The 26,494-nt window shown below is 36.8% G+C and overlaps 3 protein-coding genes across 3 annotated transcripts; all 3 read left to right on the forward strand.

Moving 5' to 3' along the window:
- The first annotated feature begins 19,497 nt into the window (after positions 1 to 19,497).
- LOC130961439 (cyclin-dependent kinase F-1-like) lies at positions 19,498 to 21,730 on the forward strand. The gene is made up of 2 exons (XM_057887330.1): positions 19,498 to 20,229; positions 20,553 to 21,730. The coding sequence occupies exons 1-2, from the start codon at positions 19,747 to 19,749 to the stop codon at positions 21,432 to 21,434; spliced, it is 1,365 nt and encodes a 454-aa protein (XP_057743313.1). The 5' UTR covers positions 19,498 to 19,746; the 3' UTR covers positions 21,435 to 21,730.
- A 1,065-nt stretch (positions 21,731 to 22,795) lies between these two features.
- On the forward strand, positions 22,796 to 24,832 carry LOC130962390 (putative disease resistance RPP13-like protein 1). The gene has a single exon (XM_057888609.1). It carries the CDS (start codon positions 22,796 to 22,798, stop codon positions 24,830 to 24,832), a length of 2,037 nt encoding a protein of 678 aa, XP_057744592.1.
- A 123-nt stretch (positions 24,833 to 24,955) lies between these two features.
- On the forward strand, positions 24,956 to 26,494 carry LOC130962391 (putative disease resistance protein At3g14460). Its single transcript, XM_057888610.1, has one exon. It carries the CDS (start codon positions 24,956 to 24,958, stop codon positions 26,492 to 26,494), a length of 1,539 nt encoding a protein of 512 aa, XP_057744593.1.

Here is a 26,494-nt window from a genome sequence, read left to right on the forward strand (position 1 = left end):
GGTGGCATGTGCGACATTCAACAGAGGGACAGCTAGAGAACGGGTGCCCAAAATGGTTACAGTTGCGACAGAAGGCACCCTTTCTGTCTGTGGCAGCAAAAACATTTGACTTTTCCATAATAGTAGTCACAGAGATCAAGGAAATGAGAGAAAACTACAATTTCGGAGCAGAAAATGAAGAAATGGATGGCAAAATCGAAAAGAGCTCACCAAAAAACTTTAGGGAGGGTCCCACTGTCTGACACGTCAGCGGCCACGTCAGATGCCACGTCAGCTGCTTCGTCAGCAGCGCAAGACACGTGGCAACACGCGACAGGAGGAAGGAGACGCGTCAGCGCTGACGCGAGCACTGAGCTGGCAGCGGGTCGGAGAACGCGAGTCGGGCCAGGTCGGGTCGAGCGCGGTCTGGACGGATCCGCGTGGGTGCTGGCGACGACACGTGGCGCTGTCTGGGACCGTTGATCCTGGGCGTGGATCCAACGGTTCTGGATGGCGTCTGGGGAGAGAGAACCTGAAGCGGTGACCTGACTTCCGGCAGCGCGTGAGGGCGCGTCCGGCGGCGGTAGGCGGCGAGGTCGGCAACGTTGGAAAGCTTGCAACGAGTAGAAGACGAAGGTGGCTGTGGTGACGAACCAAGGCGTCAGGAAGATGTCGAAAACGGAGGACAAAGTACTGCCGGTGAAACAAAATAAAGGAGGTAGAAACCAATTGTTTCTGAAAAAAAAATAACCTAAGTTCTTGATACCATGTTAGAAACAAGAGAAAAATCTGAGAAAGGTGATTTTGTGTTTATTCATGTTGATGAAAAATACAATGTACAAGGGGTATATATAGGAAGAATCAAAGTAATAAAAGTATAGAATCCTACAATTAATATACAGATATACCATATAAATATAAACGATACTAACTGATCTAAATTGATTTTAATGATTCTCTAATGATTCTCTAACATATAAAATAAAAAACTTGTTTACTTAGTATTGCCATTGTCTTGTTTACTTAGTATTGCCATTGTCTTATAGCATTTTTTTCTCGTTTCGTTGTGACAGTTTGATCATGACTAAAGACGAAGACTTCATGCTTATAAATTTAATGATGCTAAAAAGTTTTTTGTCAAAGAATCAAGAATGATAATGGTTTGGCAATAAATAAATAACTATGATGAGACACATTATATTGTAGTGATCGTCTTTCGAAAAATTTTATTTGAAAGGAAGAGAGAAAGAATATATGTTCTCTAATTTCATGTTTTTTCTTTTATACAAAAATACTATTCGTACATCAAAATTAGGTACTATATTAAAATCAGTTATCAATGTATTTGTATATAAATACATATGTAATTTATTTTATTTTCAACGTATATTTATATTCTAGTATATATTTTATACTAGTAATTGACTTTAGTGACTAATTTTAATGTACACGTAGCAGAATTTTTTTTTATAATATTTTTTTTCCGACATTTCGACTATTACTAAAAGACCAAGACCTTATGCTTATAAATTTGTCGATTCTACAAAGCTTCTTATAGTGAAATGGTGATGGTTTGGCAACAAATGAATAACTATGATGAGACATATTATATTGTAGTGATCGATTTTTGGAAAATTTTATTTGAAGAGAGGAGAAAAAGAATATATATTCTCTAATCTCATGTTTTTTTATGGTATTTTTTTTCGTTTAATTATGACATTTCGACCATAACTAAAAGACCAAGACCTTATGTTTATAATAATTGAAAGATTCTAGGGTGGTTTTTAAATTTTTGTTTAATTTGTCTAAATATAACTATTTTTTGATACTCATTATAAGTAAATTCTATTTCTTTATGTTTGTGTTAGCCATTTAGTTATAGACATTGTAGCAATAACCAAATAAATTTGTCGATTCTAAGAAGTCTCTTGTGAAAAAAATAAAGAATGATGATGGTTTTGGTAACTCATGAATAAATATGATGATATACATTGTTTTGAGAATTTTTGTTGTCCATGGTATTCTCCAACCCAATAGATCAAAGATAAATTCATTGTGGGTCTGAATCGTTGGCTAATGGATTGTTGTATATACAAAACGAAATTTGAACTTACGACATTTATTTAAGTAAACGAGTGAACCAACCACTTAACCAACTCAATTAGTTATATTTCCTCTATTTTTATTGTTGCTTTTTTCAAATTTAATTTTAATTTTGATTCAAGATTTTATAGACAAAAAAATAATTAACTTTAATTATTACCTATCCAAGATTAGGTTAGAGTAGGGCGAGACTCCATGGGAGTGGATCCTCTCCAGTGAGAAAAAAACTGGATGGTATCCAGTGTTCAATCTAACCATTCATTGCGCTCTCTCTCTTATTTATTTCTGGTCCCACTCATAGAATCAAAGGTGATAGATCACACTAGATTCTATCAATTGTTAAAAAAACTAGAGAGGATCTTTTTCCAGACTCCATAGATTCAAACAATGTTGTCATTCTTATCTCTCTAGTTTTAATTTAGGTTTTAGTCATTTTTAATTATAAAAAGTTTAAGAAAATAGAAAACCAACCAAAGGTTTATAATTAATTTGCTTTTATTGTTGGATGCGGAACGCTGAAAGTTTTTTTTTTTTTTTTTTTTTTTTTTACCAAAGATAGGATTCGAATTCGCGACCTGTTAAATGAGTATGGGGAGATTATATCATTTGAGCTATAATTCATTGGCTAAATTTGGAAAAATAGAAGACTCGAACCCGCAACCTCTTAATTGAGTATGGGGAGTCTGTGCCATATAAATTTAACTAAATTTAAACCCATATAATATGTATATAGATAGATGCTTATAAAACACAGATTTCATATTCTTAAAACCATGTTAAAAACTAAAAAGTACATCGTTACTATTTGTTTTTAATTTAATAATCACTATTTGATCCAATTAAAGGGGTTTGTTGACTTTGAATTGGATTTCTAATTTTCTATCAATTTCTTTCATTATATGTCTTAATTCTTCTACCCGGACAATTTTCTTTAAATAGATAAAAAGACCATTATAAAATAAAGAATAAATGTCCTTTTCGGTCCCTAACCATTTGTTCGATAAACTTCTCACTCCTTAAGAAATCTAAAAACCTAAATCGGTTCTATTTACTTTGATATATGTACATTTCAATTCTTGGTTAGGGATCGGAAAGAACATTACCAGAGACCAAAAAAACATTTATTCAAAATAGATAGGGACTGAAATGTACATATATCAAAGTAGATAGAAACCGATTTAGGTTTTTAGATTTCTTATAGAATGGAAAGTCTACCAAACAAATAATTAGGGACCGAAAAGGACATTTACTTTAGAATAAAAAGCTTGTTTATTTAATGTTGCTATTGTCTCATAGCATTTTTTTTCTCGTTTCGTTGTGACAGTTTGACCATGACTAACGACGAAGACTTTATGCTTATAAATTTATCGATTTTAAGAAGTTTTTTGTGAGAGAATCAAGAATGATAATGGTTTGGCAACAAATAAATAACTATAATGAGATACATTATATTGTAGTGATTTTTTTTTGGAAAATTTTATTCGAAGAGAAGAGAGAAAGAATATATATTCTCTAATCTCGTTTTTTTATAATATTTTTTTTTTTCGTTTAATTACGAAATTTCGACCATAACTAAAAGATTAAGACCTTATGCTTATAAATTTGTCGATTTTAAGAAGTTTCTTGTGAAAGGATCCAGAATGGTGATGGTTTGGCAACAAATGAATAATATGATGAGACACATTATATTGTAGTGATCGTTTTTCTGAAAATTTTATTTGAAGCGAGGAGAAAAAGAATATATGCTTTCTAATCTCATATTTTTTTTATAGTATTTTTCTCTTTTGATTATGATATTTTGACCATAACTAAAAGACCAAGACCTTACGTTTATAATAATTGAAAGATTCTACGGTACTTTTTTAATTTTTGTTTAATTTGTCTAAAACTTGATTTAGTAAAACTTTTTAAGGGGTGTATGTGCTTTTTAAAAGTTTAAACTCCTTATTTTATGTTTGGTAAATAAAAAAGATACGTGTTTGTGCTTGCAGTTTTTAAAAGATCAAGATACTTTTGAAAGCATTTAAGATAGAGCTTTTTAAGGTTGGCATGTGCTTTTCAAAATTTAAAAGTCTAATATAACCTCATATGTTAACTAATTTTTAAATTTAATGTTTCCATTTATGTCTATTATAGTATTTTTAAATTTTAAAAGCTGTTCATACCCTGACCCAATAATGAAGGCCCAGGTCCAAATAAAAGGCCTAGTCCGGAGAATTGAGCCTTACTAAGCACCAACCTTCACACTAAGAAGTCGGTGCCAAACCCGACTTACTCCCAAGAAGTCGGGACAGAGAATAGTTGGCAGATAAGCACTCATTCAAATGAGTAACTGCCCCTAAAATCTCTCTAACTACTTTATCGAGCCATATCTTAACCTCCCTAAAGATAATGGGACGGTTAACACCCTAAAAATATGGCACTACTCCAACGGTGGTTATTGGCTCACCACTATAAATACACTGACACCCCTCAGGTATCTCTAAACCCAATACTCTCTAGACCTGCTCACACCCTTGCTAATTTAGGCATCGGAGTGTCTTTGCAGGTACCACCCCCCATTCACTCACGGGCGCAAGTCGGAAGGAGGCTCCAACGTGCAAACCAGCTCGGAAGCCACCATCCGCGGACGATTGGGCCAACCAAAGCCATCCATCTTATTAATCTCCGGTTACCCATCGTAACATTGGCGCCGTTGCCGGGGACCTGAGAGATCATCCAACGATGGCAGATAGATCCCACGAAGAAGGCCATGTGGAAACAGACTCTGAACAAGAGAATCTGGACACAGGCAACAACGATGTGGACCTCACCCTCCACCAAGAAATCGATAATCAACACAGGGAAGGCACTTCCGGAATAAAGAATCCGAAGGTGAACTCCTCAGAAGGGCGCGAATCAGAAAAAGAAGGACCACCCCATGTAACTGAACTCATGGGATTAGTCCACAGCCGCCTGGAACAATTAGAGCAGGAGCGAGAACGACAAAAGGAAACTGAAAAGAGCCTAAAAGAGGAGATGGAACGACGAAAAGAGTTAGAAAGAAAGCTCTTACAGTTGGAATCCTCCCTCAAAAGTCATAACTCCCGCGATGAACACGAAGAACCACCTTTAGGTGGGGAGGATCCCTTCAGCGAGGATATCATGAGGGCTAAAGTTCCGAGAAACTTCAAAAGCCCTGACATGGACCTCTATGACGGGACCACGGATCCGAAGCATCATCTGAGCAACTTTAAAAGTCCGATGTACCTAGCTGACGCTTCCGACGCTACACGATGCAAGGCCTTCCCGACCACTCTATCGAAAGCAGCGATGAAGTGGTTCGATAGCCTTCCCCCGAGGTCGGTTACTAGTTTTGAAGACCTCTCAAGGAAGTTTTTGATGAGGTTCTCAATCCAGAAAGACAAAGTGAAACATGCACCGAGCCTCCTGGGAATAAAACAGGAGGTCGGAGAATCTTTACGAACCTATATGGAAAGGTTCAACAAAGCATGTTTGGAGATTCAAGACCTACCCACCGAAGCGGTAATAATGGGGCTAGTCAATGGACTTAGGGAAGGTCCTTTCTCGCAGTCCATATCCAAAAGACACCCCACCTCCTTGAGTGATGTACAGGAAAGAGCTGAAAAGTACATCAACATGGAGGAAAACGCCAAATTAAGAGACCTAAGTTGGCGACCCGGACCCCCTCCCTCAACAAAGGAGAGGGAAAGGGAAACCAAGAAAAATGAAGAACTCGGTCTCGAAAGGCCAAGAAAATATCACTCTTATACTCCTCTGAAAGTTTCTATAGTGGACGTATATATAGAGATTTGTAACACTGAGAGATTGCCACCCCCTAGACCCATCAAAAATAAAAAAGGGGGAAGCCGCAATGACTACTGCGAGTACCATAAAATATATGGTCACTCTACAAACGACTGTTACGACCTTAAAAATGTGATAGAAAAGCTGGCTAGAGAAGGTCGGCTTGATAGATATCTCGTAGAAAGGTCGGACGGTCACGGAAAGAGAAAGCGAGACGACATGGATAGAAGAGACCCACCACCGCAGACACCAGAGAGACATATCCATATGATCTCAGGAGGATTCGCGGGAGGGGGACTTACCAAATCCTCTCGCAAAAGACATCTCAAAAGAGTTTATCAGGTCGGAGAAGAGTCCTCCGACCTCCCTACCATTTCATTCACTAAAGAAGATGGGCAAGGAATAATCCCTGGACATGATGATCCAGTGGTAATAACTATGATTCTAGCAAATGCCCATCTCCACAGAACCCTGGTGGACCAAGGAAGCTCGGCGGACATTCTTTTTAAGCCCGCCTTCGACAAGCTAGGGTTAGATGAGAAGGAATTAAGAGCTTACCCCGACACCCTATACGGACTAGGGGACACGCCAATAAAACCACTAGGATTTTTACCCCTTCACACTACCTTTGGAAAAGGGGAAAAATCAAAGACTCTGAGTATAGACTTCATAGTCATCGATGTGGGGTCAACATATAATGCTCTAATCGGCAGAGCTACCCTCAATCGACTCGGAGCAGTGGTATCTACTCCTCACCTCTGCATGAAATTCCCAACCTCAGCGGGAATAGCAACGGTAAGGGGAGATCAAAAGTTTGCAAGGAAGTGCTACAATGAAAGCCTAAACCTAAGGGGAAAGGGCAGAGAAGTTAACACAATAGAGCTCGGTGGCGCAAGGGCCAGAGAAGAGCTGCGACCACAACCGGGAGGAAAAACCGAGGAGGTACAGGTTGGTAAAGAGGAAGGGAAGAACACTCATATAGGAGCCAACCTAGGGGAAACTCTAAAACAAGGGTTGACCAGGCTCCTAAGAGATAATTCCGACCTCTTCGCCTGGAAGGCCTCTGACATGCCCGGGATTGACCCCGAGCTCATGTCCCACAAGCTCTCGGTTTATCCAGGATCCCAACCTGTACAACAAAGAAGACGCAAGCTCGGCCCAGAACGAGCCCTAATAGTGGAAGAACAAGTACAGGCGCTCCTGGAAGCTGGCTTCATCAAAGAAGTCAAGTACCCAACATGGCTAGCCAATGTAGTGCTAGTCAAAAAACCAAAATGGCAAATGGAGAATGTGTGTCGACTACACCGACTTAAATAAGGCATGTCCTAAGGACCCTTATCCCTTGCCAAGTATTGATACCCTAGTAGACTCTAGCTCGGGGTACCAATACTTATCATTTATGGATGCCTACTCGGGATATAATCAAATCCCGATGTACGAACCCGACCAGGAGAAAACATCATTCATCACACCCAGAGCTAATTTCTGCTACGTGGTCATGCCATTCGGATTAAAGAATGCAGGGGCCACATATCAAAGGTTGATGAATAAAGTGTTTTCCCCTCATCTGGGGAGTCTAATGGAAGTATACGTCGACGACATGCTGTTAAAGACCAAGAAAGAAGTCGACCTCTTATCAGACCTCTCTCAAGTCTTTGACACCATAAGGCTGCACGGGATGAGACTAAACCCCGCAAAATGCGCCTTCGCGGTGGAAGCAGGGAAATTTCTAGGGTTTATGCTAACACAAAGAGGGATCGAAGCTAATCCCGACAAGTGTAGAGCCATCCTAGAAATGAAAAGCCCGACCTGTTTGAGAGAAGTCCAGCAGCTAAACGGCCGACTCGCAGCTCTTTCCAGATTTTTGGCAGGTTCGGCACTGAAATCCCTGCCACTATTCTCCTTATTAAGAAAGGGAAGCCAGTTCGAATGGACTCCTGAATGCGAGGAGGCATTCCAGGAGTTTAAAAGGTTTTTAAGCCAACCTCCTATTCTAACCCGACCCATACCTTGGAAAGACCTCGTCCTATACTTGTCCGTAGCAGACAAGGCTGTCTCGTCAGCCCTGATAAAAGAAGACGAGGTCGGACAACATCCAGTCTACTTCATCAGTAAAGTTCTACAAGGCCCCGAACTAAGGTACCACAAACTAGAAAAGTTTGCTTACTCCTTGGTAGTAGCCTCGCGAAGGTTACGGCCTTACTTTCAAGCTCACACCATAAGAGTCCGTACGAACCAACCCATGAAGCAAATCCTCCAAAAAACGGATGTTGCAGGGAGAATGGTTCAATGGGCAATAGAGCTCTCCGAGTTCGACTTAAGATATGAAACTCGGACAGTGATCAAAGCTCAATGCCTCGCCGACTTCGTTGCAGAATACGCAGGGGATCAAGAGGAAAAACCAACTACATGGGAACTCTATGTAGATGGATCCTCCAACAAAACGGGAAGCGGCGCAGGCATAATATTGGTAGATGAAAGAGGAATCCAGATAGAGGTTTCTCTAAAATTTGAATTCCCTGCCTCAAATAATCAGGCAGAATATGAAGCCTTGATTGCTGGGCTAAAACTAGCAGAAGAAGTCGGTGCTACAAAGGTGATGATATACAGCGACTCGCAAGTGGTGACCTCCCAAATAAGTGGAGAGTATCAGGCAAAGGACCCCAATATGAAGAGGTACTTGGAAAAAACTTTGGAATACCTCGGGCGCTTTGCAGAAACCGAGGTCAAACACATAACTCGGGATCTGAACAGTAGAGCAGACGCCCTATCCAAGTTAGAAAGTACCAAACCAGGAGGGAACAACAGAAGTCTGATCCAAGAAACCCTCTAGGAACCCTCAGTAATAAAAGATAAACAAGAAGTACTTGAGGTAGTCGGTTTAAACCTCGGATGGATGAACCCCCTAGTTGAATACATGAAATTCGACATCCTCCCTAACGAGGAGAAAGAAGCTAAAAAGATCCGAAGGGAAGCACAATACTACACCTTGGTGAGAAATATCCTCTACAGAAGGGGGATATCAACACCATTGTTAAAGTGTGTACCGACCTCAAGAACCACCGAGGTATTGGAGGAAGTACATAGTGGAATCTGCGGTAACCATCTCGGAGCAAGGTCACTAGCCAGGAAAGTAATCCGAGCTGGATTCTACTGGCCGACCTTGCAGAAAGATGCCACAGAATTTGTGAAAAAATGTCAACCATGTCAAATGCATGCAAATTTCCACGTGGCTCCACCAGAAGAGCTTATCAGTATCACTTCTCCATGGCCTTTTGCAAAATGGGGAATGGATTTGTTAGGTCCTTTTCCCCAAGCGCCTGGACAAGTCAAATACCTGATCGTGGGAATAGATTATTTCACAAAGTGGATAGAAGCAGAACCATTGGCCACCATCACCGCTCAAAGAAGTCGGAGATTCCTCTACAAAAATATCATCACAAGATATGGGATACCTTATTCCATCACTACGGATAATAGAACCCAGTTCACCGATGCTACCTTCAGAAGCTTAGTAGCCAGTATGAAAATCAAACATCAGTTCACCTCGGTGGAGCACCCACAAGCCAATGGGCAAGCCGAGGCAGCCAACAAAGTCATACTGGCAGGACTAAAGAAGAGACTACAAGAAGCAAAAGGAGCTTGGGCTGAAGAGCTCCCTCAAGTACTATGGGCTTACAGGACAACACCCCAGTCCGCCACTGGAGAAACACCCTTCCGACTAGTCTATGGTGTGGAGGCAATGATACCAATAGAAATCAATGAGCAAAGCCCAAGGGTAATTCTCCACGACGAGATCGGAAACATACAGGGGCACAAAGAGGAGCTCGACTTGCTCCCCGAAGTCCGAGAAAATGCCCAGATAAAAGAAGTAGCGTTAAAGCAAAGGATGACTACAAGGTACAACAAGAAAGTCATTCGAAGAACATTTGCTCCAGATGATTTGGTCTTAATCAGAAACGACATTGGAGTCAACAAATCAGGAGAAGGCAAGCTCGCCGCAAACTGGAAGGGACCATACAAAGTCAATGAAGTTTTAGGAAAAGGTTATTATAAAATAATCGACCTGAACGGCACCTTGCTCCTGAGGTCGTGGCATGCTTGTAACATGAAAAGGTACTATAGTTAAAAGCGAACTCTACTCCCTGATGTACTCTTTTCCCAACTTCATGATTTTTTCCCAAAAGGGTTTTTTCTGGAGAAGGGTTTTTAACGAGGCATCATAGTAGAGGCTAAGGGAAATAGACTATCAAAACCCTTAGTTGCAAAAAGGTACCTCCCCGATTAATAAAGATCTTTTTTCATCTACGATATCTCTTGTAAAATCCTTTTCATTTTTTATTTTTTGTCTTTCTACGAAACGCGCCGACTTAAGCTCGACAAAACGTGAAAATCCCATGAATCAACCTAAGTGGTCGTCAGGATAAAACGACGAGGTACAAGTCGGTGTAAAGAGGTTATATGAGTCGATCGTAAAAACTCGGGAACAAATCCGACTCATAAGTCGAAACGAGATCCCGAGTAGGAAAGCTCGGGAACACTTCGATCCATAAATCGGAGTGCAAAACCGAGTAGAAGAAAAACGCATCGCAAAAATAACCTAAGTCATAAGAACTCGCTAAAACAAAGTTGAGTATAAGGGATAACGAAAAGAGATAGGAAAACCTAGGAAGAAGTTTAAAGGCTGTCCCAAAAGTCCTTAAACAAAAAGCTCAGAAAAACAAACAAAGCCAAAAAGAAAGGTTTTTCAAGAAAAGGTCAAGGGGAATTCAGAAAATCAAAAAGGCATACGCACATAAGGTAACTAAAACCCTTATCCAAAAAAGGGTATTTATTTTGTTAAGTTAAAACCCTTATTAAAAAGGGCACGCATAAAATATTTTGTTTACGGCCTTAAAAGGCCAAAAGAAATTGTTCAACCAACTAACAAGAAATAAAAGTCTAAAAAAAAAGAGGGGGACTCACAGGCCGAGCCCCCATATAGCCATAAAAAGTTACTTTTTCAGAGGAGTAGACGGATCACCACCACCAGAGCCAGGAAGAGCGCCATCAGGACCAGGAAGAGAGGCAGCCACAGGAGATGAAGAGGAAATCGGAGGAACAACTGAAGAACTCGGAGCGTCCTTAGAACGAGGAGGGGACTCAATGATCCTCTGCCCCCGAGTCTTCAATTCTGACTCGGAGACAATCACGGGGACAGGAGGATCCACGATAGCACCATCAATGACAACTTTATCAGGATGTAAAGGAGAAAGATCCAAGTCGGGAGCGATAACTCTGACTTGCTCCAGGAAAATCCTCCAAGACTCCTCGGCACCATCAGCGATAGAGTCCTCCAACTCGGCGTACGCATTCTGAGAATTCAGCAAATCCTTCTTCACAGACACAAGATCTTGAAATAAACTCTGATAACTCTCCTGTGCTGTCTTCCTCAAGTTCGCCTCCATGTTGCATTGGGCCCGCAGCTTGCTCTCCTTCTCCCGAAGGCTATCCCTCTCCGCCCTTAGTTTAGCTACCTCCTCCTTCAACTCCCTCTCGTGGTCCTGGTAAGAAAGAAGCCTCCCCTCCAACTCTTCAACCTTCGAGGTTACCCCCAAAGAGCTGAGAGGAGTCTTCTCAAAAATGTCCAAAAGCTTCCCACAAACACCCGCCGCCCTAAAACTCTCCTCAGCCAGAGCGGTGAGGTGGTTTCGAACAGAAACATCATCCATACTTATATGAGGATAGATGTTCTTTCGGACGAATGCGAGAGCATCCGCCTTAACCCCACCATCAAAAGAAGAGCCAAACTCTAAAGTCTTGCGCTTCTTCCTCTCCGGCTCAGGAAGAAGTCGGGCGGAAGGGAGTGGCCGAGACAAAGTTGAAGAAATCACAATAGGCTGAGAGGGAGTCCCCACGTTTTGGGGAGGAGGAGGAGGAGGAGGAAGAGGAGAGATGACTGCCCTGGCACCACCTGCCCTGGCTCGGGACTTTGCCTTAGCCTCCTAAACTCTTTGGTAAGATTTCTGAGCATTCTTCCTTGCCATGTCTGCAAAAAAGACAAATAGCAAAGATTACAAGTCAGCAAACCAAAAGTCGGCAGATACAAGTCGGAAGAAAAGGAATACGTATACTACCTAGTTGCGACTAAACAAAGGTCGGCGACCCTTGGAGGAATTTCTTAGTGTCCAAGTATGGGGCCCTCCCCCACACTTCTCGGAAAAACCCCACAATGGCCGCCTCCACCTCGTCCAGATCGTCTAGGCTGTACTTTTCACAAGGAGAAGCCTCCAGCCAGTATAAGGGAAAGCGAGGAGAGGAGTTGTCGTCCAGAAAAAAGGGGTGGTGACCCTCTACAGCTTGCACTTTGAAAAAGTAATTTTTAAAGTCATGGAAGGACTCGTCAAAAAGGGTAAAAATTCTCCGACCTTGTATGGCTCGGAAGGAAACCCATTGTTGTTTATTGTTTAGCCCACTAAAGGGCTTAGTCATGTGAAAAAGAAAGAAGAAAATCCTCAAAGAGGTCGGGAAGTCCAAAGCATGGCTAATAAACTGGTAAATTTTCAAGAAACCCCAAGAGTTGGGGTGAAGTTGGGTAGGGGCAACTCGACAGTGGTGTAAAACAGATATTTCAAAATCTGAAAAAGGAAGAAAAACACCCAAACGGGTGATCATACACTCATACATAAAGAAAAAATGAGGGGCCGCCTCATTGGCCCTCCCAAAACAAACCCGATCTTCCGGACCTGGGATTACCAACTCATATTTTGGCTCGTCCTCCTCCGAAGTACAAACCCTGTGGTGAGTACGAAGGTGAGTAATAAACTCAGCATCGACCAAGGGTTCCTCCCCCAGGACCGTAACATCAACCCACTGAGAAAGAACATCTACAGAAGCCATTTTCTTTTTCTTATAAAAGGTGACAGAAACCTACAAAAAGAAAAAAAAAATCAAAAAACACGGTCTCTAAAGGGAGGAGACACGAAGCCAAAATCTACAAACCAACCTATCTACCCGCAAAATAAAAGCATGCAAACACAAGGCGTATCATAAAAGGAGAAAAGCTAACCTTTATCTGAAAAGGTGGAGGTTGAAGGAAGCAGAAGTCTTCAAACGCAAGAATGCAGCACGAACGAAGAACAAAGCAAATTTGAAAAATTGCAGAAACAAAAAAATGAAAGAGAGGGAAAGTATTTATGAACATGCTAAGGGGCATAATGGTAAAAACGGAGCAGTCATTAATGAGAGTGCACTGTTACCAAAGCCATCAATCCCTAAGTGCATCCCTAACGGACACGACGCTTGAATAGACGTAACTGTCAGAAACAAAAGGTCGCGAAAATCACGTCGGTTTAAAAACCCGTGTTTACTCCGAGAAAGTCGGCTACGAACCCGAGTTAAATACTTGAACCCAAGCACTAAAGGAATCTTGGGCTCAAGTAGGGGCACTGTTCATACCCTGGCCCAATAATGAAGGCCCAGGTCCAAATAAAAGGCCTAGTTCGGAGGATTGAGCCTTACTAAGCACCAACCTTCACACTAAGAAGTCGGTGCCAAACCCGACTTACTCCCAAGAAGTCGGGACAGAGAATAGTTGGCAGATAAGCACTCATTCAAATGAGTAACTGCCCCTAAAATCTCTCTAACTACTTTATCGAGCCATATCTTAACCTCCCTAAAGATAATGGGACGGTTAACACCCTAAAAATATTGCACTACTCCAACGGTGGTTATTGGCTCACCACTATAAATACACTGACACCCCTCAGGTATCTCTAAGCCCAATACTCTCTAGACCTGCTCACACCCTTGCTAACTCAGGCATCGGAGTGTTTTTGCAGGTACCACCCCCTATTCACTCACGAGCGCAAGTCGGAAGGAGGCTCCAACGTGCAAACCAGCTCGGAAGCCACCATCCGCGGACGATTGGGCCAACCAAAGCCATCCATCTTATTAATCTCTGGTTACCCATCGTAACAAAAGCTATTTTACCAAAATCAATTGATGTTGCTTATGTTTATTAAAAGTTATTTTTGATTTAATTTACCTAATATAAATGCTACAACTTTTAAAAAGTTATCTTTTAAAAGTTAATTTTTATAAGTTATTTTTAAAAAGTAAAAATTTTACGACTAAATATAACTATTTTTTGGTAAGAAAAAGAAACTATAAGTAAATTCTACTTCTTTAAATTTGTGCTAGCCATTTAGTTATAGACATTGTAGCAATAACCAAGTAATTTTGTCGATTCTAAGAAGTTTCTTGTGAAAAAAATAAAGAATAATGATATTTTTGGTAACTCATGAATAAATATGATGATACACATGGTAGTTACCGCTGCTTTGAGAATTTTATTTTGAGAAGAGAAGACAAAGAATATATCTTCTTTATTTTTTTTTGTTATTTACGTTATTTAATTATTTTTCAACTTAATATAGGTTAAAGATTAATCTGTTATGGATCTGAGCCATGATCAATAAATTTCTACATACATAAAATGAAATTCAAATTTACAACACTTATTCAAATAAACGAATAAATTAATCACTCAATTAGCCCAAATTAATTATATCTTCTATATTCTTATTATTGCATTTTTCAGATTAGCCAACAAAATTGATGAAAAAAGAAGCTTAGATAAAGAGAAAGAGAAAGAGGGGTGAAAAAAAAACCAATGATATAAGTATATTATTATTTATTGAAAAATAAATTTTGATATTTCTCTTAAATAGTAAAATAATGATAATAAAACTCTATTTTTTTATCCGAAAAAAAATTAAAATTTTATTAAATTTAATTACAAATAAGTTTTTAATTTTTTCAACACTCGTTATTCACCTGGACTTCTCCAAACCCGTTCATTCTGGTCATGTGCCATCTTCTTTTGGATCTTGGTGTTTATTATTTGTGTGCTGTGAAAATGAAGGGGTATGTGTTGTTTTAATTTGTTTAATTTACACATATAATGTGGTACGGTATTTGTAATGTTGATGGACAACTGCAAAAAAAGACGAGACGATCGTTAAACTTTTTTAGAACCATTGTATTTAAAGTTGGGTATGCCTAAAATGAGCTCAACAATTATGTGCTTATTGAATAAGCCACACTCATATAGACTATTAGATTTTATTAGATGAAAATTAAAGACTAATATAAAAGAAGAGCATTGATGGACTCTAATAAATATAGAATATCCTAGTATATAAATAAATGTTTTAAATGGCAATACTTTAATACACAATACTTTAAACGGCAACAGAATTTTTTATTCTTAATTAATAAAATATAAAATATATAAATATAAAATATATGTGTATTTTTTATTTATTAAAATTAATTATTATACAAAAATTTTTTATAATATTAAAAATTATATTAAAATAATATTTTAAACTGTAACATAAAATATAAAATAATTAAAATTTTATTTTATATTACTTGACAAATAATTATATTATTATATTTAAAATTTATTAACTAACTACTTTTATTAAAGATATTATTATATATTATAATTTTTTATAAAATATTTTAAAAATATAATTTATTTAAAATATTATATATAATACATGAAAATATTAATTTTTTATTTTTTTATTCTTTTTAGAAAAATAGAATAAATAATACAATTTTAAATACATATCTAAATAAAAAAGTTAATATTTTCATGTATTATATATAAATTTTTTAAATTTTACTTTTACAAATATTTTGATACAAAATTATATGATATAATAATATATTTAACAAAATAATTAGTTAATAAATTTTAAATATAATAATCTAATTATTTGTCAAGTAATATAAAATAAATTTTAATTATTTTATATTTTTATATTGTAGTTTAAAATATTATTTTAATATTATAAAAAAATTTTACATAATAATTAATCTTAATGAATAAAAAAATATATTTTTTGTATTTATTTATTTTATATTTTTTAGAACAAAAAATTTCTACTTTTATATAATAAAATATGTGATAATCTTCTTAATATATATAATTTAGGGGTGGCAAAACGGGTCGAGTCCGTCGGATCGACCCGTCGAACCCGCTAAAAAAGGTGGGTCGGACTAATATTTGAAACCTGTCAAATTAAAAAAATTCGCCAAACTCGCAAATTTTTTATGCAAATTTTTTTTATAATATTAAAAAATCATATTAAAATGATATTTTGAATTATTATACTGTAACAGATTTAATATGTTTTTTTATTTCAATATTATTATATGATTATAATTATTTAATATATACAAAATTACTAGATAGTATATATATTAGGGGTGGCAATGCGGGCCGGTCCGCCCCAACCCGTCCCGTCCCTCCTAGGTCCGCACCATAAACGGAACGGGTCGGCCCAGCCTGCCAACTAAAGTGGGTATAAAATGCTAGTCCGTTTGACTTTTTTTTTGAAAAATAAAATTAATTAAAATTAACTAAAAAATAATAATTAAAAAATTAAATACAAATAAAAAATAGATAAATTATAATATAATTTTTTATTATCTTTTTTAAAATTTTTAACTTCAATAAAATTGTTTAAAATAATATTTGTCAATAGAACCATCTTTATTTTAAAAAATAAGTCACATAATTTGAACATATATAAGAAATTGTAAAATAAAATAAATAAAGTCACATAATTGGAACATATATACATAATTTGGTGAACTTTTTTAATTTGACAGGTTTCAAATCCTAGCCCGATCCACCTTTTTTAGTGGGTTCAGCAGGTCGATCCGACGAATTTGACCCATTTTACCACCCCTAATATATATATATATATATATATATATATATATATATATATATATATATATATATATATATATATATATATATATATATATATATATATATATATATATGTTAATAAGTCACCAAAAAAAATATATGTTAATAAGAATATTATCACATGTTTTAATATATAAAGGTAAAAATTTTTTGTTTTAAAAAATATAAAATAAATAAATACAAGAAATATAAGGCTTTTTATTCATTAAGATTAATTATTATACAAAATTTTTTTATAATATTAAAATAATTTTGTAAACTACAACATAAAGATATAAAATAATTAAAATTTATTTTATATTACTTGACAAATAATTAAATTATTATATTTAAAATTTATTAACTAATTACTTTGTTAAATATATTATTATATAAAATAATTTTTTATCAAAATATTTGTAAAAATAAAATTTATTTAAAACGTTATAGATAATACATGAAAATATTAACTTTTTTATTTAGATATGGATTTAAAATGATATTATTTATTTTGTTTTTTTAAAAAAAATAAAAAAATAAAAAATTAATATTTTCATGTATTATATATAATAATTTAAATAAATTATATTTTTAAAATTTTTTTATGAAAAATTATATTATATAATAATATCTTTAATAAAAATAATTAATTAATAAATTTTGAATATAATAATCAAATTATTTATCAAGTAATATAAAATAAAATTTTAATTATTTTATATTTTTATGTTAAAGTCTAAAGTATTATTTTAATATAATTTTCTAATATTATAAATTTTTTTTGCATAATAATTAATTTTAATAAATAAAAAAATACTCATATATTTTATGTTTATATATTTTATATTTAATTATTTAAAAATAAAAGATTCTGTTACCGTTTAAAGTATTGCCATTTAAAGCATTTATTTATGTACTAGAATATTTTATATTTATTAGAGTCCATCAATACTCTTCTTTTATAGTAGCCTTTGATTTTTATCTAATAAAATCTAATGGTCTATATAAGTGTGACTTATTCAATAAACACATAATTGTTGAGCTCGTTTTAAACATACCCTTTAAAGTTGATTTGCACCTTTTGTATCTAAGGACCACATTGCATGAACACAAAGAAGATGCGTTGAGCGCACTCAAAGATGTATGTGTATTTTTTTTTGGAAATGAAACCTGTAATGTAATATTTGTTTGCAATGAATGGTAATCGGTTTACATACCACGAAAAAAAAGAAAAAAAAAATAAATGTGTAATAGAACTCCAAAAGAATATACATATAAATTTTGGTGTAACAAAAATTTGTGTGCTATGCTTCGAAAATATGTATATTACGTATAAAAATTTGTGTGTTATGTCAATAAATTTGTCAAGAACATCTTTTTGTGCGTATGTGTCTTTTGAAAAATAGAACCTGAAATGTAAGTATGTGTCTTTTGAAAAATAGAACCTGAAATGTAACATTGGCTTACAATGAATGGTGATTGGTTTATACACTTTGAAGAAAAAAAAGAGAAAAAATAAATGTGTAAAAGAACTCAATAGAAGAATAGACACATTTAAATTTTAGTGAAGCAAAAATTTGTGTGCTGTGCTTCAAAAATTTGTGTGCTATGATTAAAAAATTTGTGTATTATATGCAAAAATTTGTGTGCTATATCGATAAGTTTGTGTTATATGCAAATTTGTGTGCTATGCTTTGAAATTTGTGTGCTCTCAAATAAAAATTTGTGTGCTATATCGATAAGTTTGTGTTATATGCAAATTTGTGTGCTCTCAAACAAAAATTTGTGTGCCGCAGAAAGTGTAAAAAGACTTGTACATGTAGTGCAAACTCTTTGAATTATGTGCTGGTAAAGCACTGGAGCGCGTGTCACGAATTTTATTTTGAGAATAGTTTTTTATTGTAGTTGGGCTAACTTGGTTGGACATAATTGCCAAAATAACTTGTACATGTAACATTACTCTATCTTTAAAAGATAACGAGATTTTCAACAAAAAAGAATTTGTTAATTTTAGTTAGCTCTTAATGAATAAATTAATTGTTTAACATGCTATGTAGGCTTATTCCATTAATACAGAGAGAAAATATTAATAGAAGGGTTAATCAGTCTCATAGAAATAAAAATTTGGAGCTGAAAATGGTATATTTTATTGTTGACGGTCTTGTTGTCTTTTGAAGTAATTATCAAGAGTTGTTTAAGAGTTTTCTCTCAAAACTAAATCATACAAGGTAAAATAGTAAAAATTAGTGGCATCTCATTTTTATAGAGTTAATACTTAATTTGGTTTCTGAATTTACATATTAATTTTATTTTAGTTTCTGAAATTTTAATGATCTCTGCTTAGTCTCCAAACTTTATAACATAACTTATATTAGTCCTTTCGAATACCTTTGGGCACACAAATATTAATGAGCAATTGACATTAACAATCTGATGCCATCTTAAAACTTGTAAATGACTTGATTTTGATTTTAGTACTCAAATCGTCTAAAAATAATGATGTTGTATAATTTATTTTATGAAATTTTTTTTTAATAAATACTACTTATAATATTATTTTTAATATTTAAAATTATCAAAACAAAATATAGAATCCAACATAATATCTGATTATCCACACTAATATTCTATTAATCTCTATGCGTAAAAAATTATTCTAATATCATGAATTTCTTTACAAAATTTAAAAATTAAATAAACATCATTAAAATTTTAAAGACTAAATTAAAACTCACATACATTTGGTATCAATTCGAATATTATCTTCCATGTCTCTTTGGTAATATTAAAGTATTAAACATTGTATATTATCCTTTTAATTTAATATTTTGAACATATCATTGATATTCCTATTTTACCCCTATCACTTCTCTCAAACTCAAACCTAATCTCATCTGTTATGAATTTTATCGCAGTTACTTCATTGTCCCTATCCATCCATCTTCATCACGGCCAGCGCCTTCCACCGCTCCTTCGCCGGCGGCATCAACCTTTTCCGGCGCCAATATGATCACTTACATCGTTTCTCTCTAGATCATCATCCACGTGGCAGTGGCATGAGCGTGGTGGTGAGGGACTAACGTGCACACTGGAGTAACGTCACCATGGATCCTCCATCTAAGAGCTGGAGCATCCACACTAGATCCGAAATCATCGCCAAGTACCAGATCCTGGAGCGCGTCGGCGCCGGAGCTTACGCCGACGTGTACCGCGGCCGACGCCTCTCCGACGATCTAATCGTCGCACTCAAAGAAATCCACGATTACCAGTCCGCGTTTCGCGAAATTGATGCGCTTCAGATTCTCCAGGGTTCTCCAAACGTCGTCGTTTTGCACGAGTACTTTTGGCGTGAAGATGAGGACGCTGTGCTCGTGCTCGAGTACCTAAGGACGGATCTCGCAACCGTTATTGATGACGCGAAGAAGAAGAAGAATGGACTCCCCGTCGGGGAGATTAAGCGGTGGATGATGCAGATCCTATGCGGTGTTGATTCGTGTCACCGGAACATGATCGTGCATCGGGATTTGAAGCCCGGTAATCTGTTGATCGGAGATGATGGAATTCTCAAGTTGGCAGATTTTGGACAGGTAGTTAATTCCGTTTACTTTTTGTTTATCAGCTTAGTTACTGATTATGATACCTGATTACAATTTTTTTGAGTACTACTAGATTCGATTAAGCCTCTAAGAAATGATACGAAATTTATGTGGGACAAATTTTCTCTGTAAAGGAATGATGAGGGTGAATTTATGTCACACAATTTGCATGTTTAGGGATTTCGAGTGCAATAAAAGATGATAAATGATAAGAAATTTGTAGTCTAGTCTCAATTAAGTTACTTGTCTTTATTACTACTTATTTTTTCAGGATAGTGAAGGTTTCATGAAATTTGGATTCACTGTGTTTTCAGGCAAGGATACTTGGGGAGCCAGGATTTGATACTTCTGAGGAGAACCCACAAACTTATGAACATGATGGTTCTTCACTCCAAGCAGGGTCTGGAAATCAAGAGCAGGGAACTGTCCTTCGCGAAGAATATTTTAGAGTCTTGGATGAACTGAAAACAAAGAGATCTGCAGATGACATTGATAAGGATACAAACATTCCTGATGGAAATACCTCCTGTCTTGCAACGTGCACAACAAGTGATATAGATGATGACCCTTTGAAATCCAGCTTTAGTTATGAAGCAAGGGAGGACGAAGGAGAAGAATCGGGTTGTCTCACGTCATGTGTTGGAACTCGTTGGTTTAGGGCTCCTGAGCTCCTTTATGGATCCACAAACTATGGTTTAGAAATTGATCTATGGTCTTTGGGATGTATATTTGCAGAGCTCTTAACACTGGAGCCCTTATTTCCTGGAACAGCCGATATTGATCAGCTTAGTAGGATTATTAATGTTTTGGGCAACCTCGACGAGAAAGCATGGCCAGGTTGTTCCAAACTTCCCGATTATGGAATAATCTCATTTAGTAAAGTGGAAAACCCTCCTGGGCTTGAAGCTTGCCTGCCCAATCGCTCCCTCGATGAAGTGTCTCTAGTAAAAAAGCTGGTTTGTTATGATCCGGCCAAGAGAGCTACAGCAACGGAGCTGCTCCATGACAAGTACTTTAATGAAGAACCTCTTCCTGTTCCGGTTTCAGAGTTGCATGTTCCTTTGAACAGAAAGGGAGAAGACGAAAACTCCCCGTGGCATGATTACAATTACATGGGTTCTGATTCTGACCTGGAGGACTTTGGCCCTGTGAATATCACAAAAACTGGTACTGGTTTCTCCATACAGTTTCCATGAACTAAAGAATTTATGGTACATTGTATTCTTCAGATTGCCTCTGCCATACGTGTTGTTCAACTGGTATTTTATTTGCTGAATGTCACCTGGCAAATCTGTGGTGAGAAATTGATATGAATTTTTTTTACCCCCTAGATAATCTCTGCTAGGGATATATTATTGAAAAGTAAGCATAATGAATTGTTTTACAAATGTAACCTTACTTTATGTATTAGAGATTTAGAACATGAATTAAAGACTGAATTTCTGTATGATTGGACTGGGCTTGTATTTAAATGTCTTCAAGTGGTTAGTAACGTACTGTAGAGAATAGAGGTTGAAAATGTGACCTTTGTTCATCACCATCTGCATCTAAATTGCCACAGCTCATTCCGGTACAAGTTTGAGCCTACCACTATAGCGAAATCATTCCATAAGTAATCTGCAACTGACTGGCAATTATCAAGCATCATGATCTTAACAAGTTCTAATCTGACTGCTCAAAGAATTGCATCAACTATGCAATGATTTAGCTGGTTGTTACTTGCTTGGAAGATTACAGATGTCAAAAGATTTAGATTTTGACAAAATTGTCTTAAAAGATACAACAACAATAAAGCCGTACCCATTAGGTGGAATTGGTTACATGGATCAAATGAACGCCATTAATCTCTATAAATTGTCTCATGTATCAAGTGCTAATTCGTTAATGGAGTTGTGTACGTGGCATATTAGCTATTGACACGGAATACCATTTCTCTAGTGAAAAAAGAAAAACTATTATTTGTACATGTAAATAGATATTTCACACTCTTTCTCCCATTCTATCACATTTAAGTTTAATAATCATTTCAATTATTTGCTTATTTAATGTTTCAACTATTTATTATAGCATTAAAATATTAGAGACCCGTACTAGCTATTAGCTGGGTTGTGCAAAAAGTCTTAAATCTTCATCAAGTTGCAATTTTAATTTGTTGCATCTCTCGGAATTAAAAACACAGAAGAGTAACCTTCAAGGCAGCTACCACTTGAAGTCAATGTCTATGCTATATTGCCAACATATTTTAACCTCACACTATCCATTGTTGTTATTAAGAATGATATGCATTGATATCATATGATGATGATCCTACTTTAAATTATATAGTTAATTAATTTCCATAAAGACTAGTTTCGGTTGATCACCCTTTTGCTATTTGAATATTGTGTTTCAACCTTCAAAGAAGAATATAGAAATGAAGTAAATATCTGGCTTATATGCCTTTTATTATTGTTGAATACCTCGCAAGCATTATTGCAATATTGCTCTCTCTTCCTTACATTCTGAGAACCCAATCACTCACTGATTCATTTGCTGTTGTTGTGATCTGTATCATATCATGGCTGAGGCACTTGTTGTTGGAGCTTTAGTTTCTGGATTCGCCAATGTTGTTCTTGACATGCTCATTTCACCTGAGTTTGTCAACTTGGTGGTGGGCAGGAAGCTGGACCGGAAGTTGGTTGAGAGGCTCAAGACTGCTCTCTTGGCTGCTGAAGCTCTGGTTGCTGACGCCAAGCAGTTTGGAAACGATCGTGTAAGGAAATGGCTTGATAGTCTCAGGGATGCTCTCTACACTGCCGATGACTTGCTGGACCGTGTCTTCATCAAAACTGAAATTCGCAACAAGGTACGCACTCATCTTCCTAGCTTCCTTAACTTGTCTGATAGGAAGATGGTGACTAAGATAGAAGAGGTGGTTAAAACAATAGAAGATCTTGAGAAACTCAAAGATACCCTTGGTCTTGAAAAGATTCCAACGAGTAGCTCCTCATGGAGACCTCCATCCACTTCTCTTGTAAAGGGGAATGTGTACGGCAGGGATGGTGATCAACAGGCACTAATCAAGATGCTCAATGACAACAATGATCATAACTTGTCCGTCAGCTCTATTGTTGGTATGGGTGGGGTTGGTAAAACTACTTTAGCACAATGGCTGTTCAACAATAAGGATTTGATGGACGGGGTTGATCTGAAAGCATGGATTTGTGTTTCTGAAAATTTTGATGTTGTTGAGACTACTAAGAATGTTATAAAGGGGATCTCTTCAGGTGTTTGTAGTCTTGACAGCTTTGATTTACTTCAACAACATTTGAAGGAAAAACTGTCAGAAAAGAAGTTCTTCATTGTTTTGGACGATGTTTGGAGTGAAGATGTTGACAAGTGGAATAGTTTTGTCACCCCTTTTCAACATGGGAGAAAAGGAAGCACTATTCTTCTAACTACCTGCAAGGAAAATGTTGGTCGAATAGTCCAACACTATAACTCTTACACTCTCAAGGAACTGTCAGACGATTATTGTTGGTCTATTTTTGCGGACAATGCATCCTTTCCTGAATCAAATGGGAGCTCGGAACTGGAAGAAATAGGTAGAAAGATTGTCAAGAGGTGTGATGGTTTGCCATTAGCTGCAGAAACACTTGGATGCTTGCTGCGCTCAGAGCGTCGTGTTGAAGAATGGAATAAAATACTATCAAATGACATTTGGGAATTTCCTATGCCAAATAGTAAAATTGTTCCTGCATTGTTAATAAGTTACTATCATCTTCCTGAACATTCAAAACGCTGCTTTGTTTATTGTTCGTTGTATCCCAAAGATTATCAATTTGATAAAGATGAATTAATCTTGCTATGGATGGCTGAAAATCTTTTACGACCTCCAAAGAGGGGAGAGACTTTAGAGGGAGTTGCTCAAGAGTGTTTTGATGATTTGGTTTCAAGACTATTTTTCAAGCAGGGCGAGGACTATTTTAGGAAGTATTTTGTGATGCATGATCTCATGCATGACTTGGGAACTTCTCTTGCTGGAAATCTTTATTGTAAGTTCTCAGAAGAACTTAGTGAAAAGGAAGAGATGAGTATTCTAACTCGTCATTTGTCATACGGTGATTCAATCCCTGAGAAAATATGCTCCTCTAATAAAATAGAATCTTTGAGGACATTGTTGTATCTTGAACATGGAGCTTATGCCAGGAAAGGACTTGCAACGTTACCAGGTGACATATTGTCAAAGAATAAATATTTGAGAGTTTTGTCCTTTGGTAGACTCAATATATTTCCTGATTCAATAGATAAATTGATCCAATTGCGCTATTTGGATCTCTCTTGGAGTGATATTGTGGTATTGCCCGAGTCATTGTGCAAGTTGTGTAATTTACAAACATTAAAGCTAGAATATTGTTTTAAGCTGACTATGCTGGCCAATGGCATGTATAAGCTTGTGAATTTGCGGCATCTTGATATAAGGGGTACTCCTCTGAAAGAAATGCCAAAAGGAATGGGCAAATTAAAACAGTTGCACATTTTAAGCAAGTTTGTGGTGGGAAAGCAAGAAGACAATGGAATGGAAGAGTTAGGAGGGCTTTTAAATCTTCATTGATCACTTGAGATTGAGAAATTGGAGAATGTGGTTGATGCCAATCAGGCAAGGAGTGCAAGGATAATAGATAAGAAGCACATTGATGAGTTATTGTTGAAATGGTCTGTGTCTTCAGGTGATGATATGGTTTCAAACACACATACTGATGAACAAGATATACTCCACGGCTTGCAACCACACACAGGCTTGAAAAAGTTTACTGTTGATATATACAAAGGTAAAATATTTCCAGACTGGATTGGGCATTCCTTGTACCAAAACATGACAAGTGTATCTCTACAATATTGCTGGAATTGCTGCGTGCTGCCTTCACTTGGACAGCTGCCATCTCTCAAGTCCCTGAGCATCAAAAGATTTGATCAACTGACGAGCATTGGCAAGGAGTTTTACAAGAATGAAGGCCGTCAACATTCTTCGCCAATTGCACCGTTTCCCTCACTGGAGAGATTGGTATTTGATGACATGTCATGTTGGGAGGAGTGGAGCTTACCTGACTCAGAAGCCTTTCCTCAGCTTAAGAGTCTTCAAATAACAGCGTGTCGAATGTTACAGGGAGATATGGTTAATCAGGTATTAATGAGGATCGTTTCTTCCTCATCGGATGTTTCCAAAGTGCGCCAACTGAATATACAAGATGGTGAAAGATGGAGTAAAAAGATGAGACTTGATGGGGATAGGTTATCAATTAGTGGATTTGAATCTGTGGTGGAGTGTGCATTTAAGGCAAGGATCATCCACCATCTAAATTCCCTCCAAGAAATATATATCTCATGGTCTGAGTCTGTTGTATCCTTGGGGGGCAATTGTTTACCCAAATCTTTGCAAAAACTCACAATCTTTCGTTGCCACCGCATTGAATTACTCCAGCAACAACAGAAGTATGATTTGGTAGATCTACAAATATATGAAAGCTGTGATTCACTGACCTCATTGTCGTTGGATGCCTTTCCTACTCTCAAGAATCTCCAGATAAAAGAGAGTTCAAATCTGGAATCAGTGTCAACGTCAGAGCCACCACACGCTTCTCTTCAACGTCTCACCATCTTTAACTGCTCCCAATTAGTGTCTTTTCCCCAAGAAGGACTGGCTACACCCAACTTGACTCATCTCGATGTTAGCAAGTGCTCGAAGTTGGAGGCATTGCCACCTGGCATGAATACTCTTCTCCCAAACTTAGAGTCTCTGGACATACAAGGTTGCCCAAACATTTGTAGGTGGCCAGAGGGTGGTTTGCCGGCTAACCTGAAAGAGCTAAGTGTGAGAGAATGCGAGGAACAAGTGAGGGGTCTATCATGGTTGGGCAACTTGGACAACCTCACTCATCTCACCATCTCAGGTCGTGGCAGTGGGAGCATAATAAAGTCATACCCAGAGGTGGGTTCGCTGCCTCACCTTCCTTCCCTTACCACTCTTGAGATATGCTGGTTCAAGAATCTGGAGACATTGGAGTGCAACGAGCTTCTCCGCCTCACCTCCCTTCAGCAATTGCACATTTCAAGCTTTTGGAAGCTGGAGAATATGGCAGGAGAAAAGCTGCCTCCCTCTCTCTTGCTACTTCGAATTCGATGTTGTTCTTTGCTAGAAGAACACTGCAAGAACAAGCATCAACTAATCTGGCCCAAAATTTCCCACATCCCCACCATTAAATTCGTAGATTTCTGA

The sequence above is a fragment of the Arachis stenosperma genome, chromosome 2 (genome assembly GCF_014773155.1).
Source record: "Arachis stenosperma cultivar V10309 chromosome 2, arast.V10309.gnm1.PFL2, whole genome shotgun sequence".
In the NCBI taxonomy this organism is placed as follows: domain Eukaryota; kingdom Viridiplantae; phylum Streptophyta; class Magnoliopsida; order Fabales; family Fabaceae; genus Arachis; species Arachis stenosperma.

Excerpts from the sequence above, each read along its gene's own strand:
- LOC130961439 (XM_057887330.1), top strand. The coding sequence starts at position 19,747 with ATGGATCCTCCATCTAAGAGCTGGAGCATCCACACTAGATCCGAAATC. Across the intron at positions 20,230-20,552 it reads AGTTGGCAGATTTTGGACAG|GCAAGGATACTTGGGGAGCC; the intron begins GTAGTTAATTCC and ends CTGTGTTTTCAG.
- LOC130962390 (XM_057888609.1), top strand. The coding sequence starts at position 22,796 with ATGGCTGAGGCACTTGTTGTTGGAGCTTTAGTTTCTGGATTCGCCAAT.
- LOC130962391 (XM_057888610.1), top strand. The coding sequence starts at position 24,956 with ATGGTTTCAAACACACATACTGATGAACAAGATATACTCCACGGCTTG.